The sequence below is a fragment of the Talpa occidentalis genome, unplaced genomic scaffold (assembly GCF_014898055.3).
Source record: "Talpa occidentalis isolate TD23 unplaced genomic scaffold, MPIMG_talOcc4v2.1 talOcc4.15, whole genome shotgun sequence".
NCBI classification, from domain to species: Eukaryota; Metazoa; Chordata; class Mammalia; order Eulipotyphla; family Talpidae; genus Talpa; species Talpa occidentalis.
In genome coordinates this window covers 51,427,578-51,445,721 of record NW_023601543.1, presented here as the reverse complement: position 1 = coordinate 51,445,721, position 18,144 = coordinate 51,427,578, and the positions used below count along the sequence as shown (strand labels likewise).

At 38.2% G+C, this 18,144-nt stretch overlaps 1 protein-coding gene across 1 annotated transcript in view; it reads left to right on the top strand.

Moving 5' to 3' along the window:
* Positions 1 to 18,144, top strand: part of ARHGEF9 (Cdc42 guanine nucleotide exchange factor 9) — a 262,188-nt gene that overhangs the window by 219,733 nt on the left and 24,311 nt on the right. Inside the window, exon 6 of the mRNA XM_054695699.1 lies at positions 15,104 to 15,233. Within this exon, the coding sequence (XP_054551674.1) occupies positions 15,104 to 15,233 (130 nt within the window). The remainder of the gene's footprint in view (positions 1 to 15,103; positions 15,234 to 18,144) is intronic.

Sequence of the window (18,144 nt, the reverse complement as noted above, 5' to 3'; positions counted from 1 at the left end):
GCATAAAACCCAGAAAAATCTGAGTACCCATTTTTCTCAAACACACAAGGTTCATTCTCCAGGATCGATCACATACTGGGACACAAGACAAACATCAACAGATACACCACGATGGAAATCATACCAACCATCTTCTTTGACCATGAAGGCATCAAACTAGAAATAAACCATAAAAAGAAGGAAAGGAACCCTCGTACATCATGGAGATTGAAACCCACACTACTGGAAGACCAACCACTGGACAAATGAGAAGATCAAAGAAAAAATTTAAAAGTTGAATAACAAGGAGGACACCAATTTCTTAAATGTATGGGATGAAGCAAAAGCAGTAATAAGAGGAAAATATATAGCAATAGAGGCTCACATGAAGAAACAAGAATGAACTCAAATAAACAACCTAGTCTCACATCTCAAAGAACTAGAAAAACAACAAAAAATACCATAAAACCAGTAGATAAAAAAAAGAAATAATAAAAATCAAAGCAGAAATAAATGAAATCAAAACTAAAAAAAAGTCCAAAAGATCAATGAAACCAAAAGCTGTTTATTCAGGAAAAAAAAATAAAATAGATAAACCCCTAGACAGGCACACAAAGGAAAAACAGGAGAAAGCAGAAATAAACAGGATCACAAATGGAAGAGGGGAAAACACAACAGATACATCAGAAATGAAAAGAATAATCAAAACTACTATGAACAGTTATATGCAAACAAATTCAACAATAAAGAAGAGATGGGCAATATCCTACAACTTTACAATTATCCAAAGCTAGATGAAGAAGAAATAGAACACCTAAATAGACCAATTACAAGCAGTGAAATTGAAATGGTAATCAAAACCCTCCCCCAAAACAAAAGCCCAGGACCAGATGGATTTACAAATGAATCCACCAAACATTCAGAAATCAACTAGTACCAAACCTTCATAAACTCTCAAAAATATGAGAATGAAGGGATAATACCAAACATGTTCTATGAAACCAACATTACACTAATACTAAAACTGAACAAGGACAACACGAAAAAAGAAAACTACAGGCCAATCTCTCTAATGAACACTGATGTAAAATCCTAAATAAAATTTTAGCTATTAGAATCCAACAATGTATCCATAAGATAATTCACCACAACCAAGTAGGATTTATTCCAGGGACACAGGATGGTTCAACATCCGAAAATCAATCAATATATCCAACACATCAGCAAAAGATATGTAAAAAACACATGATAATATCAATAGATGCTGAGAAAACTTTCAACAATGTACAACACCCACTTATGATAAAGGCCCTTGAAATTCTCGGGATACATGGAACATACCTCAGCATCATAAAGGCCATATATGACAAGCTCATAGCCAATATCATTCTCATTGGTGAAAAGTCAAAAGCATTTCCATTAAGGTTTGGAACAAGACAAGGATAGCCACTCTCACCACTGCTTTTCAATATAATACTGGAAATACTACCCAGAGCAAAAAGACAAGAGAAAGACATACATGGAATCCAAATAGGGAAGGAAGAAGTTAAACTATCACTATTCACAGATAATACATTAATATATATAAAGAACCCAAAAAAACTCCACAGAAGCAGTTTAGTAAATTAGCAGGATACAAAATCAATGCAGAAAAATCAGTAGCCTTCTGATACACAAACAATAAATCTGAAGAAGAAGAAATAAAGAAAAACTTTCCTTTTATTATTGAAACAAACTAAAAAACCAAATATTTGGGAATAAACCTAAAAGGAAGTAAATGAACTATACATTGAAAACTATAAAACCCTGTTAAAAGAAATAGAAGAAGATACAAAGTATGGAAAGACATCCCCTACTCATGAAATGGAAGAATTAACATTATCAAAACTGCCATCATACCAAAAGCAATCTATAGATTCAATGCTAATCAAATAAAAATTTCAATGTCATTCTTCAAAGAAATAGAACAAATATAGATGAAATTCATATGGAATCTCCAAAAACCCCAAATAGCCAAAACTCTTCTGAAAAATGAAAGAAGGGAATGGAGGCATCACATTCCCAGACTTCAGACTATACTACAAAGACATAATGATCAAAACTGCATGGTATTGGAACAAGAACAGACACACAGACCAATGGAATCGAATAGAAAATCCAGAAATAGGCGTCCCACATCGCCATTTTAGAACAGGGACATTTCTCCAGTAAAGAGTGCCTAAAACCAGCAGGAGGCTCCTGGAGGAGCCAGAGTAATGACTGCCTGAAACCAGCAGAAGGCTCCCAGAGGAGCCAGAGTAAAAACTGCCTGAAACCAGCAGAAGGCTCCCGGAGGAGCCAGAGTAAAGACTGCCTGAAACCAGCAGAAGGCTTCTGGAGGAGCCAGAGTAAAGACTGCCTGAAACCAGCAGAAGGCTCCCGGAGGAGCCAGAGATTAGCTAGGAAGTTCGCCCACGCCAGGCCCCTTCTGGCCTGCAGTCCGAGCCCAGAGGGGGAGCGGGAACCCACCAAAGGGGCAGACTGGGAGTGCAGGGAATGCGTCTCGCATCGCCATTTTAGAACAGGGACATTTTGTCAGTAAAGACTGCCTGAAACCAGCAGAAGGCTCCCGGAGGAGCCAGAGGGGAGCGGAGAAGTTAACCAAAGATGCCGGCCAGTCCCAGCAACACAGTGTACCAATGCATACAGCAAATTAGAAAACAGATAGTAGGGAGTAGAAGAACAACATGCAACCAAGCAACTACTCAGGAAAAAAGCATACCACAAAAAGAAAATCACCCCCAATATTGCAATGACAGTAACTTGGAAGAACTTCTGAGCCTTCCAGAAAGAGAATTTAAAATTGCCATGATTAAAAATCAGACAGAATTCATAAAGGAAAACAATGATAAGGGAAAAATAATCAACAATCAGAAGAAAGAAACTGAGTCCCTAAAGTGGAAGTAAAACAAATGCAGGAGATCAAAGAATTAATGGAGGCACTAAACAACTCTGGGAAAAGCAATGAAAGCAGAATAGATGAAATGGAAGAATGAATAAGTACTCTTGAAGACACAGAAATAAAAAGAACCAAAACAGAAAAGGAAAGAGAAGTACGAAGGAAAAGACCGAAAAAGACTTCGGGAAGTATCTGACTCCATGAGGAAAAGAAATATAAGAGTTATAGGAATAACAGAAGGAGAGGAGAGAGATGTAGGAACGGAGAAAATATTCAAGGAAATAATTGAAGTGAACTTCCCAAACATGAAGAAGGAGCTGAAAATTGATATACAAGATGCAAGAAGAACACCAAATTTTCACGACGAAAGGAAAAATACAGCAAGACACATAATAGTGAAGCTCCCAAGAATCCAGGACAAGGAAAAAATAATGAAGCTGACAAGAGGGAAGAAACAGATAACATTCAAAGGGAAAACAATCAGGCTGACATCAGACTTCTCTGAAGAAACACTACGGGCAAGGAGAGAGTGGAAGGATATAGTCAACAGACTCCAAGAAAACAGATGCCAACCAAGAAAACTCTATCCCACAAAACTCTCCTCCCTCTATGAAGAAAGTATAAGGACCTTCCCAGACAAACAGAAACTCTGGAATTTCATTACGACTAAACCCCCACTCCAAATAATACTACAAGGAGTCCTAAAGCCAGAACCTCAGAGGGACAAATAACAACGAAAGTAGGCCAAAAAATAAGTTATTAAAAGAATAAATAAATAAAATCAAAGAGAAGACAAAAACAATGGCAAATACAGATGCTAACATATCAATATTTACTCTAAATGTAAATAGACTCTTCAATATAAAGCCACAGAGCCGCAGGCTGGATTAAGAAACAAAATCCAACCTTTTGCTGTCTCCAGGAAACAAATTTAGCTACAAAAGATAAAAACAGACTCAAAGTTAAAGGACGGAAAACAATCCTACCTGCAAATGGACCAAAAAAGAAAGCAGGAACAGCTAAAATTATATCAGATAAAACAGATTTCAAACTCAAAAAGATAAAAAGAGACTCCAACGGTCACTATATTAATTTCTTCTTGAAGTATTGATCAAGGGGACAATACTTCAAGAAGAAATTACTCTCATTAACATATATTCACCAAATGAAGGAGCACCAAAATATATCAGACAACTATTGTCATCTCTGAAAACAGACATCAGAGAAAACACATACATAGCAGGAGACTTCAACACACCACTATCAACAATGGATAGATCAACAAGACCAAAAATAAGACACTAAAGCTCTAAATAGGGATCTAGAGCGCTTGGGCTTAACAGACATCTATAGAAAACTAAACCCAAAACAAAAAAACAAAAAACGAAGTACACATTTTTCTCAAGCACACACGGATCATTCTCCAGGATCAATCACATACTGGGACACAAGACAAACATCAACAGATACACCCGGATTGTAATCATACCAACCATCTTTTCTGACCATGAAGGCATCAAACTAGAACTAAACCATAAAAAGAAGGCAAGGAACTCTCCTACCTCATGGAGATTGAAAACAACGATTCTGGAAGACCACTGCATTAACGAGGAGATCAAAGAAGAAATTAAAATAATCTTCGTATATTGAATGACAAGGAGGACACCAATATCCTAAATGTATGGGACACAGCAAAAGCAGGAATAAGAGGGAAATATATGGCAAAAGAGGCTCACATCAAGAAACAAGAAAGAACTCAAACAACCTAATCTCAAAGCTCAAAATATCTAGAAAAAGAACAACAAAAAAAACCCAAAACCAGTAGAACAGAAGAAATAATAAAAACCATAGCAGAAATAAATGAAATTGAAACTAAAAAAACAATCCAAAGGATCAATGAAACCAAGAGGTGATTCTTTGAAAAAATCAATAAAATAGACAAACCCCTAGCCAGGCTCACAAAGGAAAAAAGGGAGAAAGCACAAATACACAGGATCATAAATGAAAGAGGAGAAATCACAACGGACACAGCAGAAATCAAAAGAATAATCAGTAACTACTATGAACAGTTATATGGAAACAAGTTCAACAATCTAGAGGAGATGGACAAATTCCTACAACTCTACAATCACCCAAAGCTAGATAAAGAAGAAATAGAACACCTTAACAGACCAAGTACAAGCAGTGAAATTGAAATGGTAATCAAAACCCTCCCCCAAAATAAAAGCCCAGGACCTGATGGATTTACAAATGAATTCTACCAAACATTGAGAGACGAATTAGTGCCTATCCTTCACAAACTCTTCCAAAAAAAATGAGAAGGAAGGGACAATAATACCAAACACGTTCTATGAATCCAACATTACACTAATACCAAAACCTTACAAGGACAACACAAAAAAGGAAAACTACAGGCCAATCTCCCTAATGAACACTGATGCAAAAATCCTCAGTAAAATTTTAGCTATCAGAATCCAACAATGTATCCATAAGATAATTCACCACGACCAAGTAGGATTCATGCCAGGGACACAAGGATGGTTCAACATCCAAAAATCAATCAACGTCATCCAACACATCAACAAAAAGAAATATAAAAACCAAATGATAATATCAATAGATGCTGAGAAAGCTTTTGACAAAGTGCAACACCCATTCATGATAAAAGCCCTTGAAATTCTTGGGATACAAGGAACATACCTCAACATCATAAAGGCCATCTATGGCAAGCCAACAGCCAGTATCATTCTCAATGGTGAAAAGCTGAAAGCATTTCCATTAAGATCTGGAACAAGACAAGTATATCCACTCTCACCACTGGTTTTCAATATAATAATGGATGTCCTAACCAGAGCAATAAGACAAGAGAAAGACATACAAGGAATCCAAATAGGAAAAGAAGAAGTCATACTATCATTATTTGCATATTCTATGATAATATACATAGAGAACCTCAAAACCTCCACAGAAAAACTAATTCAACTAATCAATCAGTTCAATAAAGTGGCAGGATACAAAATCAACACGCAAAAGTCAATAACCTTCCTATACACAAACAATATGTCTAAAGAAGAAGAAATCCAAAAAACATCCCTTTTATTATCAAAACAAAACCAATCCAATTCCTGGGAATAAGTCTAACAAAAGAGGTAAAGTACCTATACAAAGAAAACTATAAAACACTGTTAAAAGAAATAGCAGATGACACAAAGAAATGGAAAGACATCCCCTGCTCATCGATTGAAAGGATAAGCAATATCAAAATGGCCATCCTACCAAAAGCGATATACAGATTCAATGCTATTCCAATAAAAATTTCAATATCATTCATCCAAGAAATAGATCAATTATAGATGAAATTCATATGGAATCACCAAAAACCCCGAATAGCCTAAGCTCTCCTGAAAGAAAAAGAAAGTAATGGAGGCATCACACTCCCAGACTTCAAACTATACTACAAAGCCATAATCAGCAAAACTGCATGGCATTGTAACAAGATCAGACATACAGACCAATGGAATCAAATAGAAAATCCAGAAATAAACCCACAGATTTATGGTCAACTAATATTTGACAAAGGAGCAAAGACTATGCATTGGAGCAAAGAAACTTTGTTCAATAAATGGTGCTGGGAAAACTAGGTCGCTACATGCAAAAGAATGAAGCTTGACCACTACCTCACACCACACACAAAAACCAACTAAAAACTGGATTAAAGAACTAGACATAAGACCTGAATCCATAAAATACATAGAAGGAAATATAGGCGAAACACTGCGTGATATGCACATCAAGGACATCTTTACAGACACATCACCCAAAGCAATGATAGTGAGGGCAAAGATAAACAGCTGGGACTACATCAAATTAAAGAGCTTCTGCACAGCAAAAGAGACAATAACCAAAACAAAGAGAAACCCCACCAACTGGGATAACATTTTTGCGCACAACACTAATGATAAAGGACTGATCACAAAAATCTGCAAAGAGCTGATGAGCCTCAAGAACAACAAAGAAAATAATCCAGTAAAAAAAAATGGGCAGAAGAGCTAAAAAGAAACTTCTCTGAAGAGGAAATGCAAATGGCCAACAGGCATATGAAAAAATGTTCAACATTACTTGTAATTAGGGAAATGCAAATCAAAACTACAAGAAGATACCATCTTACACCAGTGCGAATGGCACATATTAAAAAAACTAGCAACAACAAATGATGGCGAAGGTGTGGAGAAAAAGGAACTCTCCTGCACTTTTGGTGGGAGTGCAAACTGGTCCAACCACTATGGAGAGCTGTGTGGAGATTTTTTGACCTACTAAACATAGAGCTTCCATATGATCCAGCAATTCCACTCCTAGGTATTTACCCAAAGGACACAGAAACATCAATTCCAAAGAGCACCTGCACCCCTATGTTTATGGCAGCACTGTTTACAATAGCTAAGCTTTGGAAATAATGCAAATGCCCAAAAATAGATGACAGGATCAAGAAGATGTGGTATATATACACCATGGAATATTACTCAGCATTCAAAAAAGATAAACACATGCAATTTGCGGCAACATTGATGTCGCTGGAAGGGATCATGCTCAGTGAAATAAGCCCGAAAGAAAAAGAAAAATATTGGATGGTCTCACTCATAGCAGGAATCTAGAAAACTTAAATAAGGGACCAGGAAAATGAATAACTATAAGAAAGTGAAAATCAAAATCAACGAAGAACTATGATCCACACACAGTCTATGGGTGGTGGGAGGCAGGGAGGGGAGGGACTGGGGTCAAAATAAGGGGGTTGCAATTGTATGGGGAATATAAAATAAAATTTAATTTAAAAAATCAAAAGAAAAAAAAAGAAAATCCAGATATAAACCCCCAGTTTTATGGTCAACTAATATTTGAAAAAACGAGCATAGAATATGCACTGGAGCAAAGAAAGTTTGTTCAATAAATGGTGCTGGGAAATCTGAGTCACTACATGCAAAAGAATGAAGCTTGACTACTACCTCACACCATGCACAAAAACCAACTCAAAATGGAATAGGGAACTAGACAAAAGACCTGAAATCATAAAATACATTGAAGAAAATATAGGGAAAACACTACATGATAGGCACATCAAAGACATCTTTACAGACACATCACCCAAATCAGTGATATTGAAGGCAAAGATAAACAGCTGGGACTACATCAAATTTACGAGCTTCTGCACAGCAAAAGAAGCAATAACAAAAACAAAGAAAAACCCCACTGACTGCGAGAAAATTTTTGCTCCCAATAATAATGATAAAGGACTGATCACAAAAATCTACAAAGAGCTGATGAGACTGAACAAATACAAAGAAAATAATCCAGTCAGAAAATGGGCAGAAGAGCTAAAAAGAAACTTCTCCAAAGAGGAAATGCAAATGACCATAAGGCATATGAAAAAATGTTCAACATCACTTGTAATCATGGAAATGCAAATCAAAACTACAATGAGATACCATCTTACACCAGAGAGAATGGCGCATATTAAAAAAACTGGCAACAACAAATGTTGGCGAGGATGTGGAGAAAAAGGAACCCTCCAGCACTGCTGGTGGGAGTGCAAAGTGGTCCAACCACTGTGGAAAACTGTGTGGAGATTCCTCAACCTACTAATGATAGAGATTCCATATTATCAGCAATTCCACTCCTAGTTATTTACCCAAATAACAGAGAAACATTAATTCCAAAGGGCACCGGCACCCCTAAGTTTATAGCAGCACTATTTACAATTGCTAAGCTTTGGAAACAACCCAAATGTCCAAAAACCGATGAATGGATCATGAAGATGTGGTATATATACACAATGGAATATTACTCAGGAATCAAAAAAGATAAACTCATGCAATTTGCAGCAACATGGATGGCGCTGGAAGGGATCATGCTCAGTGAAATAAACCAGGAAGAAAAAGAAAAATACAAGATGGTCTCACTCATAGCATGAATCTAGAAAATCTAAATAAGGGAGCAGGAAAAATAATAACTATAATAAATAAAGAAAAAATCAAAATCAACAAGAAACTATAAACCAGAGACACACTATTGCGGTGAGCAAGGAGAGGAGGGATTGGGGTCAAAATAAGGGGGTTCAATTTTATGGGGAATATGAAAAAATAAATCTGAAAAAAATACAAAAAATACAAAAAAATACAAAATATAGAAGGCACAAAGAAATGGAAAGACATCCCCTGCTCATGGATTGGAAGAATTAACATTATCAAAATGGCCATCCTGCCAAAAGCAATTTACAGATTCAATGCTCTTCCAAGAAAAAATTCCATGGCCTTCTTTAAAGAAATAGAGAAAAAAATTGATGAAATTCATTCAAGCCACCAAATACCCTGAATAGCCAAAGCTCTCTTGAAAAAAAAAAAAAATGGGAATGGTGGTATCACCCTGCCAGATTTCAAACTGTACTACAAAGCCATAATAATCAAAACTGCATGGTACTGGAACAAGAGCAGACACACAGACCAATAAAACCGAATAGAAAATCAGAAATAAACCCAGAGATTTACGTTCAACTTATCTTTGACAAAGGAGCAAAGAATACGCAATGGAGTAAAGAAAGTTTGTTCAGTAAATGTTGCTGGGAAAACTGGGTCATTACAGGCAGAAGAATGAAACTTGACTTATACCTCACACCATGCACAAAAACCAACTCAAAAATGGATTAAAGAACTAGACATAAGACCTGAAACCATAAAATATATAGAAAGAAATATAGGAGAAACACTACATGACATAAACCTCAGTGACATCTTTAAAGACACATCACTCAAAGCAGTGATAGTGAAGCCAAAGATAAACATCAAATTAAAAAGCTTCTGTACAGGTGGCGCGGCGGTGTGAGGCTGCAGGGCTGCCTGAAGCCTCTGCAGTGCCCACATGGCGCGCGGACCTCTCCTGATGCGCCCACTGCTCCCCTTGGTGGTGTGCTTTGTTGGTCTGCCTATTCTGCTCCCTGCTCTGGCTCTGATGGGTTCTCTCACCCTCCTGCACTTCTGACTGTACCCAGTGCTTGTATAAATAAATAAATCTTTAAAAACAAACAAACAAACAAACTTCTATACAGCAAAACAAAGAGACACCCCACTGAGTGAGAGAAAATTTTTGCACATAACACTAATGATAAAGGACTGATCACAAAATCTACAAACAGCTGAGACTCAACTAAAACAAAGTAAATAATTCAGTTAAAAAATGAGCAGAAGAGCTATAAAGAAACTTCTTCAAAGAGGAAATGCAAATGGCCAACAGGCATATGAAAAAATGTTCAACATCACTTGTAATCATGGAACTGCAAATCAAAACTACAGTGAGATATCATCTTATGCCAGTGAGAATGGTAGTCACACTGAGAATGCTAGTCACAATAAATGTTGGCAAGGATGTGGAGGAAGAAGAACTCTCCTGCACTGCTGGTGGGAGTGCAAACTGGTCCAACCCTATGGAGAGCTGTGTGGAGATTCCTCAGTCTGCTAAAGATGGAGTTTCCATATGATCCAGCAATTCCACTCCTAGGTATTTACCTAAAGGACTCAGAAACATTAATTCAGAAGGGCACCTGCGGGCCCCCTCTGGTGGTGCAGGCAGTTGAACACCGTTCTGTGAAGCTGTCTGCAGCTTCTGCATCGCTGGTTCAATACCAGCTGCCTGGCGAGGGTCCCCCATGGCACTGCAGACCTCTCCTGTTGCTCCTGCTGCTCTCCTCAGCAGTGCATTCCATCAGTCTGCCTGTTCTCTTCCCTGCTCTGTCTCTGGTGAGTCCTCTCACACTACCGCACATCTGGCCTGTACTCTGGTTCTTGTGTAAATGAATAAATAAATCTTTAAAAAAAAGAACAAAAGGGCACCTGCACCACTATGTTTATAGCAGGACTATTTACAATAGCTAAGCTATGGAAACTCTCAAATGCCCAAAAATAGATGACTGGATCAGAAGATGTGTTATATATACACACAGTGGAATATTACTGAGCAATCAAAAATATAAACTCATGCAATTTGCAGCAACATGGATGGAACTGGAAGGGATCATGCTCAATGAAATAAGCCAGAAAGAAAAAGAAAAATACCAGATGTAAAGCGACTAATTATGTAAAATTCAAAATCAACAAGCAACTATAAACCAGAGACACAGTATGGTGGGGGTGGGGAGGATGGAATAGGATCAAAACAAGGGGGGTGGGAATTGTATGTGGACTATAACCAATATGAACATTCATACATTGTATAAAAATGAAAAATGATGTAAAATATATATATATAATAAAATAAGTAATAACAATAATATATAAATAAATAAATAACTGGAATATACATGGCAATTTCAGATGTTTTTATGTAATGTCTTATCTCTTGTGTTTCCCTAAGTATCTATTCCATGGAACTTAACAGGAGGATCTAAAAATCATACTTATGGACTTATGATACTCACTATGTAAATTATATAATGATATAATTGCTTTTAAGAGCCCTAGAAAAATCATTTTCGAGACACAGACAAAAGTTTTGTCAGGTTTTACAACCTCAGGGCCTTTTTGGGTTTAGTGAGAGCCATTAGATAAGACATCTGCTTGGAATTTCCCATTCCTTGATTCTTCACTGTGTGGTTAGAAGGCCTGATTCAAGGCCTTCTTGTCCTGAGTCTCTGGTCCCATCTCTTACTCCTAGAATCTAGCATATGAGAGAGTGATTCAGTCACAGGCTATATCAATCAATGTCTTCCTTCTGGATGACCCATTGGGCCACTACCCTCCAAGTCCTAGCCCACCCCTTTTGGCAGGCCTCAGGAAGCTGTTAAGACAATAGCTACTAATTTGCATGCCAAAGTAGTTTGGATTTGATGGCAATTAGAGACTGCTGCCAGCATAAAGGCTTAGATAGTTGTTCACAAAGATATATCTTAAATGCAACTTGTCATAGTGATCTCCAGAAAAGATTAGATAGATAGAAAGTGATAAATGAAGAATATTGCCTTTGCTTATACATGGGTGACATGCCCCTCTCCACCCAACCTTCTGTAAGCTGACAAGAAGGAAGGTTCTGTACAAGAGTGGGGTTAGCTGACATGTCTGGCACAAGGTTGTCATGATTAACCCAGTCTCCTCATAGGGGCCTGGGCCTCATGTTGAGGCCTGGGGGCTCTGACCAGAGTCCTGACAAAATAATAACCATGCTCTTATTCACTGACCTACTTCTAAGCTAGTGGGGCAGGTTAAAGATGTTGTCATTCCCTTTTTAACCATTGTGAGTAAGGCAGCCAGCTAAAAATGGCAAAGGTTGACCAAAGGTTGACAGATTGGTACAACAACAGTGATGAATCTATGGCTGAATAGTAGCTAAGCAGAGGTAATAAGCCTTTCCATGCCAGTACTGTCACTTAGAATTTTCTGCAATGATGTAAGTGTGCTTTATGTGTTCTGTCCAGTATAGTAGTCACTGGGCATGTGTGGCTATTGAGTACTGGCAAATGTAACTGGTGCAAATAAGGAATTAAATTTTTTAAAATTATTTAAGTTTAATTAAATGTGGCTATGTGGCTACCATATGAAAATTTGTACCTCTATGCTTTTCTTCCCAGAGAGTGACTTAAAAAGCATTTTCCTTATGTCCTCAAAATAGAGAGAGGAAAAACATGTAAGACAGAAAATGGACCCAAAGAATAGGGTAATTACTTGTTAGTTATTTGTACACTTCAACTACTTTAAAAAAAAAAAAAGATTTATTTTATTCATTCATACATACAAGAACTGGGGTGTAGGCAGAGGAGTGAGAGGGTGGAGGGTGAAAAGATTCACCAGAGACAGAGTGGGGAGGAAAACAGGCAGATTGACTAAGGGGAGCAGTGGGTGAGACAGGAGCAGTGGGTGAGTGCTGTACCATGTGGGCTCTCCCTGGCCAGGGATTGAACTCCAGCTGCAGTGGCCAGCAATAGCTTCATAGTGATGAAACTTTAACCCCTTGCACCAAGGAGGCCCCCACTTCAACTACTTCTTCTGTCTTCACATGGCCCTACTTCTATGTGGCTGACTTAGATAATATTGTCAGTGAGAAGCTTTGAAGACCAGTGGATTCCTAGAGGACTAAAAAAGTAACTGTAAAATTATGAAATGCACCAGGAGCAAATATAATGTTTTGCAATTGGGTCTAGAAATTAACAGATCAAGGGCATATGAAAGCTGCAACTCTTGAATATTTTAAAGAGACTTAAGATGTGTTAGTCAATCATAAATTCAATATGAATCAGCAGTGGTATCCAGAAGAAAAACTGATAATAACTATCATTCATTGAGGCTCAGAATGAAGAAAAGTTTTTTTTTTTATTTTGCTTTGTTTTCTTTTTAAAATAGAACTATCTTGAGAGAGAATAGCAGGAAAGACTAATTAGGAGGAATAGTGAGCATCCTGTCATTGGTGTTGATTGAATTTTTTTAAAAAAGATTTATTTATTTATGCGTACAAGAGCTGGGGTACAGGCCAGGGATGCGGGGGAGGGGGGGTGAGAGGATTCACCAGAGACAGAGTGGGGAACAGAACAGGCAGACTGACTGAAATGCACTGCTGAGGGGAGCAGCAGGCGAGACAGGAGTTCTGCTTCGCCATGTGGGTTTCTCTCTGGTCGGCTGGGGATTGAACTCGTGCTGCAGAGGCTGCGGACTGCTTCATAGTGCAGTGCTTAACCCCTTGCACCACGAGGGAGGCCCTGAAGGTGATAGAATTTAGTAGCATTTTAAGATGATGGTCTGGCAAGTGTACAGAGAACAGATTTGAAGACACAAAGGCCAGCTAAAAGGAGGTGCAGCATGGCATTTGCCCTGACAAAACTGCCTTTTCTGTACCAATGTTTATTCTGGCACCCCACACTTCACATATTAGGTGGGAAAATTGCAGTGGCTGAGCATATTCTTTTTATCTTCTCTTCTTTCTAATTGGTACTGGGACAAAGAGCAGGGATAGGTTAGTGATCACAAAGCGTGTTTAGATTCTCTAATGAGAGGTGTGAAGACTGAACTGAAATTTATTTTCCTGCCTCCTATAGTTTATTGTACTTGTACCAAATGGCTGGGATTTTACTTTCAATCTGTGTTTCACAGGAATCACTCAAATGGAAATCATATCAGACAAACAAAGGAAAATGGGAAGGGTTGTGTAATCTTCAACAAATAAGCCATCTAAAGTCCCAGGAAGCTGGGCCTATAGGGTTGCACTTCTGGAACTAGAGGTTTTGAGAGGTAACCTATGTGATGTTGATACTACAGAAATGTTTTATTTATTTTAGTAACATTGCTAATGTTTACCATAAGCCAAAAGTAAACAGCTTAGATGGGTGAATAAATCCTCCATAAATCCTACTGTAATACACCCTGCTTTACAGATGAGGAAACTGAGTCACAAAGGTGAATGAGACTTGCCAAAATCCCTAATCCCTATCACTCATCAATGACAAACTAAGTTTTGAATCCAAGGAGCCTGGCTCCAGACTCTGTTTTTTACCGCATGCTACATCCTTTATATTGTACAAGAGGAATGGTATGATCTTAATTCATAGTAACTTCCCTAGAAATAGATGATAAAAGATGGTAAAGTTGTTTGAACCATGTCATGTGTGTGGCTCCATTCTTGGTCCTTGACTGGTTGTATCAGCTAAGACACCCACAAAATAATAATATCATAAAGACAATAAGGGTCTATTTCTATTTCATGTAAGAGAAGTCTGCAGGTAGGCAGTCTGTGGCTGCTGTGGTGGCTCCATGGTCATTAGACACTTGGGCTTCTTCCAGCTTTCTGTTATCCTATTCTTAGGAACATGGACCTTGCCCTTTTGATGCAAGATAACTGCTAGAACATCAGCTATCATATCCACATTCCAAGCATCAAGATTGAGTAAGGGCTAAAGTAAGGACATGCTCTCTTCCTTAAAGAAAGTTGCTCAAAAGTTCTACCCAAAACATTTATTTACATATAATTGGATAGAACTTAGTTGCAGAGTCACCACTTGCTATAAAGGATAGGGAGAATAGCCTTTTACTCCCTGTGACATGGGTTCCATCTGAAGTTCAGGGCTCCATTACTAAGTAGGAAAAGGAAAATGGATGTTACCTAGCACTGTGGTTCTCTGGCACATTGGTTCATCCAACTTGTACTTTTGTGTTTTCACAGTGACTACAGATATGTGGCAGCTGCTCTGGCTGTTATGAGAAATGTGACTCAGCAGATCAATGAACGCAAACGGCGTTTGGAGAATATCGACAAGATTGCCCAGTGGCAAGCCTCTGTCCTAGACTGGGAGGTAAGAAGAGCCTTACCCACAGGGGAATTGGGGAGTCTGAATAACTTAGCCAAAACTTCCCAGTTTAACCAAGGATACATGAAGAGGAATTAAATATGAAGAGCAGCACAAAGGATTTAGATTACAGCCAAGACAAAACTTCCTATTAATGAAAGTATTCGGGTACTTGAATAGCTTTCTAAGAAGGTATCTTACTACAATCTTTTTGTAGAACTTCATTAAGAAAGGGAGGGTTCATGAAAATAATGCTGCTATAATCATAGGGTACATAAATCTTTCGTATGAGTGTTTTCTTTTTAAAATGAATTTATTCATTTATTTATTCGTTTATTATTAACAATAGGATCCCATCAGGTATCACTGCCATAATGCATCCACCACAAAACAATCATAGTCCAACAGCACAGTCCACTGGGCTTCATTTCCTCTTTGTTCTTACTCTTTTCCCATCCCCTACCCCCTCTGGATGCTTCAGTTCTATAGTCAGCATTTAAGTGTTAGTGTTCAGATTCTTTGGGTAAATACCTAAAAGTGATATTGCTGGATCATATGGTATTGCCATCGTTGTTTTTTAAAGATTTATTTATGCAAGAGCTTGTGTGTGGGCCAGAGGTACGGGGGTGGGGAGAGCGGAGGTGGTGTGTGAGAAGATTCACCAGAGACAGAGTAGGGAGCAGAACAGGCAGATCTACTGAAGTAAACTGCTAAGGGGAGCAGTGGGCGAAACAGGAGAGGTCTGCTGTGCCACCCGGGCCAGCTCCCTGGCTGGGGATGGAACTCTTGCTGCAGTGGCTGCCAATAGCTTTATAGTGCTGAGATTTAACCCCTTGCACCACCAGAGAGGCCCATATTTCCATAGTTTTTAAAACAACCTAAAAGGCCATTTGAAAGAGAAGTGGATAAAGAAATTATAGTATTTAATCTATGCTCAATGGAATACACTGAGCTGCTAAAAAAAGATGGCATAGTGCCTTTTGGGACAAAATGGATAGATCTTAAAGTGATTATGCAAAGTAAGGTAAGTTGGAAATTGAAAGACAATTACCAGATAGTTTCACCTATTTATGGAAAATAAACAATCACAGGGGAAAAAAGTTAATAAAACAAAAATAACTCTTAGACTCTGAAATGATATACTGATTACTAAAGGGGGTGGAGTGAGGAAAAGAGATTAGGAGAGGTAATGTGTTAGGGAATATTGGCACTGGAGCTTTGACAGACAGTGAGTGAAGCATGTGCACATGTTGAGGTGTGAAGTTGTACTCCTAAAATTATGTTAGGTAAACAAATGTAAAAAAAAATTGAATAAGGATATTTTCTACAAAACACATAAGAAAGGAAAGTTGTATTGCTAGGAAATAATTAACTCAGTAGACTTTCAAAGATCTTTCATAACCTGGAGTTTATCACCACCAATTTAATACTTAAATTAGGAGTGGCATGTATTAATTATTCCAGTAATAAAAGGTTGGTTCCCTGGTACAGGTCAGCCAACATACTTCTTTTCTTGTTGGTGACATCACCTCACATTTGAGATCATGGCCATCATCCTTGCTTAATCTATAGACCAATTTTTTTATCATTTACTTTTAAAAGTCATTACTAATGGCCTTCCATTCAATTGGAAACAACATTGACTCAAAAAGCCTTCAGTGACCAAGCCCACTACAGCCTTCTCTTCTTGATGCTCACTTTTAGGAGATATACACAGCTTTAAAAAAAAAGAGAGATTCTGCCTCTTTAATGCCATTACTTTGTTGAAGATCCTGAGATTTCTGCTCAATAGAAACAACTGTGTATTATAACACATTGCAGGAACCTGTGTCTTGAGTACACTAGTTTGTATTTGTCTCTTTTGCTCACCAAAGAACCAGGAATAATGATATTTCACATATATCTTTCAGACCCCAGCTGTGAAATATGACATTTCATACTAGTCTAACATAACTGAGTTGAGGGAGGCTGAACATGCTACCAGGGAAGAGAAAGGAATCTTTTTAAAAAAAAAAAACAAAGATTTTATTCATTTATCATTAGTTTGCAATACTACATAAATTTCAGGAGTTCTGCTTCAGAGAAGTTAGCAATCTGAAGCCTCATTTTCACAGTGTAATAATAGAGACAGCTCCCAACCTCACTGGGCTCAACTCGGTTATCATTTTCCGTAACATTTCAAGCAATTTTAGCACTCCTTTAAGGAAGTAAACATCAACCTTTCAGAGAGCGACTTAGAAGGCCCAGGAAAAAAATCTTTCTTTTATTCTGCTACCACTGTTCTTCCCTAAAGTAGATGACCTTTCCCAAAAGAAAAGACTACAATACACAATTCCGATCAGTTGGCATGTTTTCCAGTCTTATAGAATGATGTGTCTATACACAATAGAAAACAGCAATGATTCTTTGAGTTGCACAAAAGCAAATTACACACAGAAACCCTGTTGCTCATAAGATAAAGCCATCACTGGGCCTCCCTGGTGGCACAGCGGGTTGAGCGCAGCGCTGTGAAGCTATCCGCAGCCTCTGCAGGGCCGGTTCGATTCCCGGCTGGGCAGGGAGATTCCCACGTGGCAAGGCAGATCTCTCCTGTCTTGCCCGCTGCTCCCCTCAGCAGTGTACTTAGGTCCTTCAGCCTGTTCTGCTCCTTGCTCTGTCTCTGATGAATTCTCTCACCCTCCCACGCCTCTGGCCTGTACCCCAGTACTTGTATAAATAAATAAATCTTAAAAAAAAAAGCCAGCACTGGTCCAGACTTATTAGGAAATCATGGATCCTCATTTTCTTGTCTCTGGTTTTCTTTAGGTAGTTGCCCGATCAGAGGCAGGGGACTAGACCAAATGACTTCTAGCAGACTCATCAAATCTAAAGTACTCTGAAATTGACTGTTTAGCAGGTGTCTTTTTTTTTTTTTCTT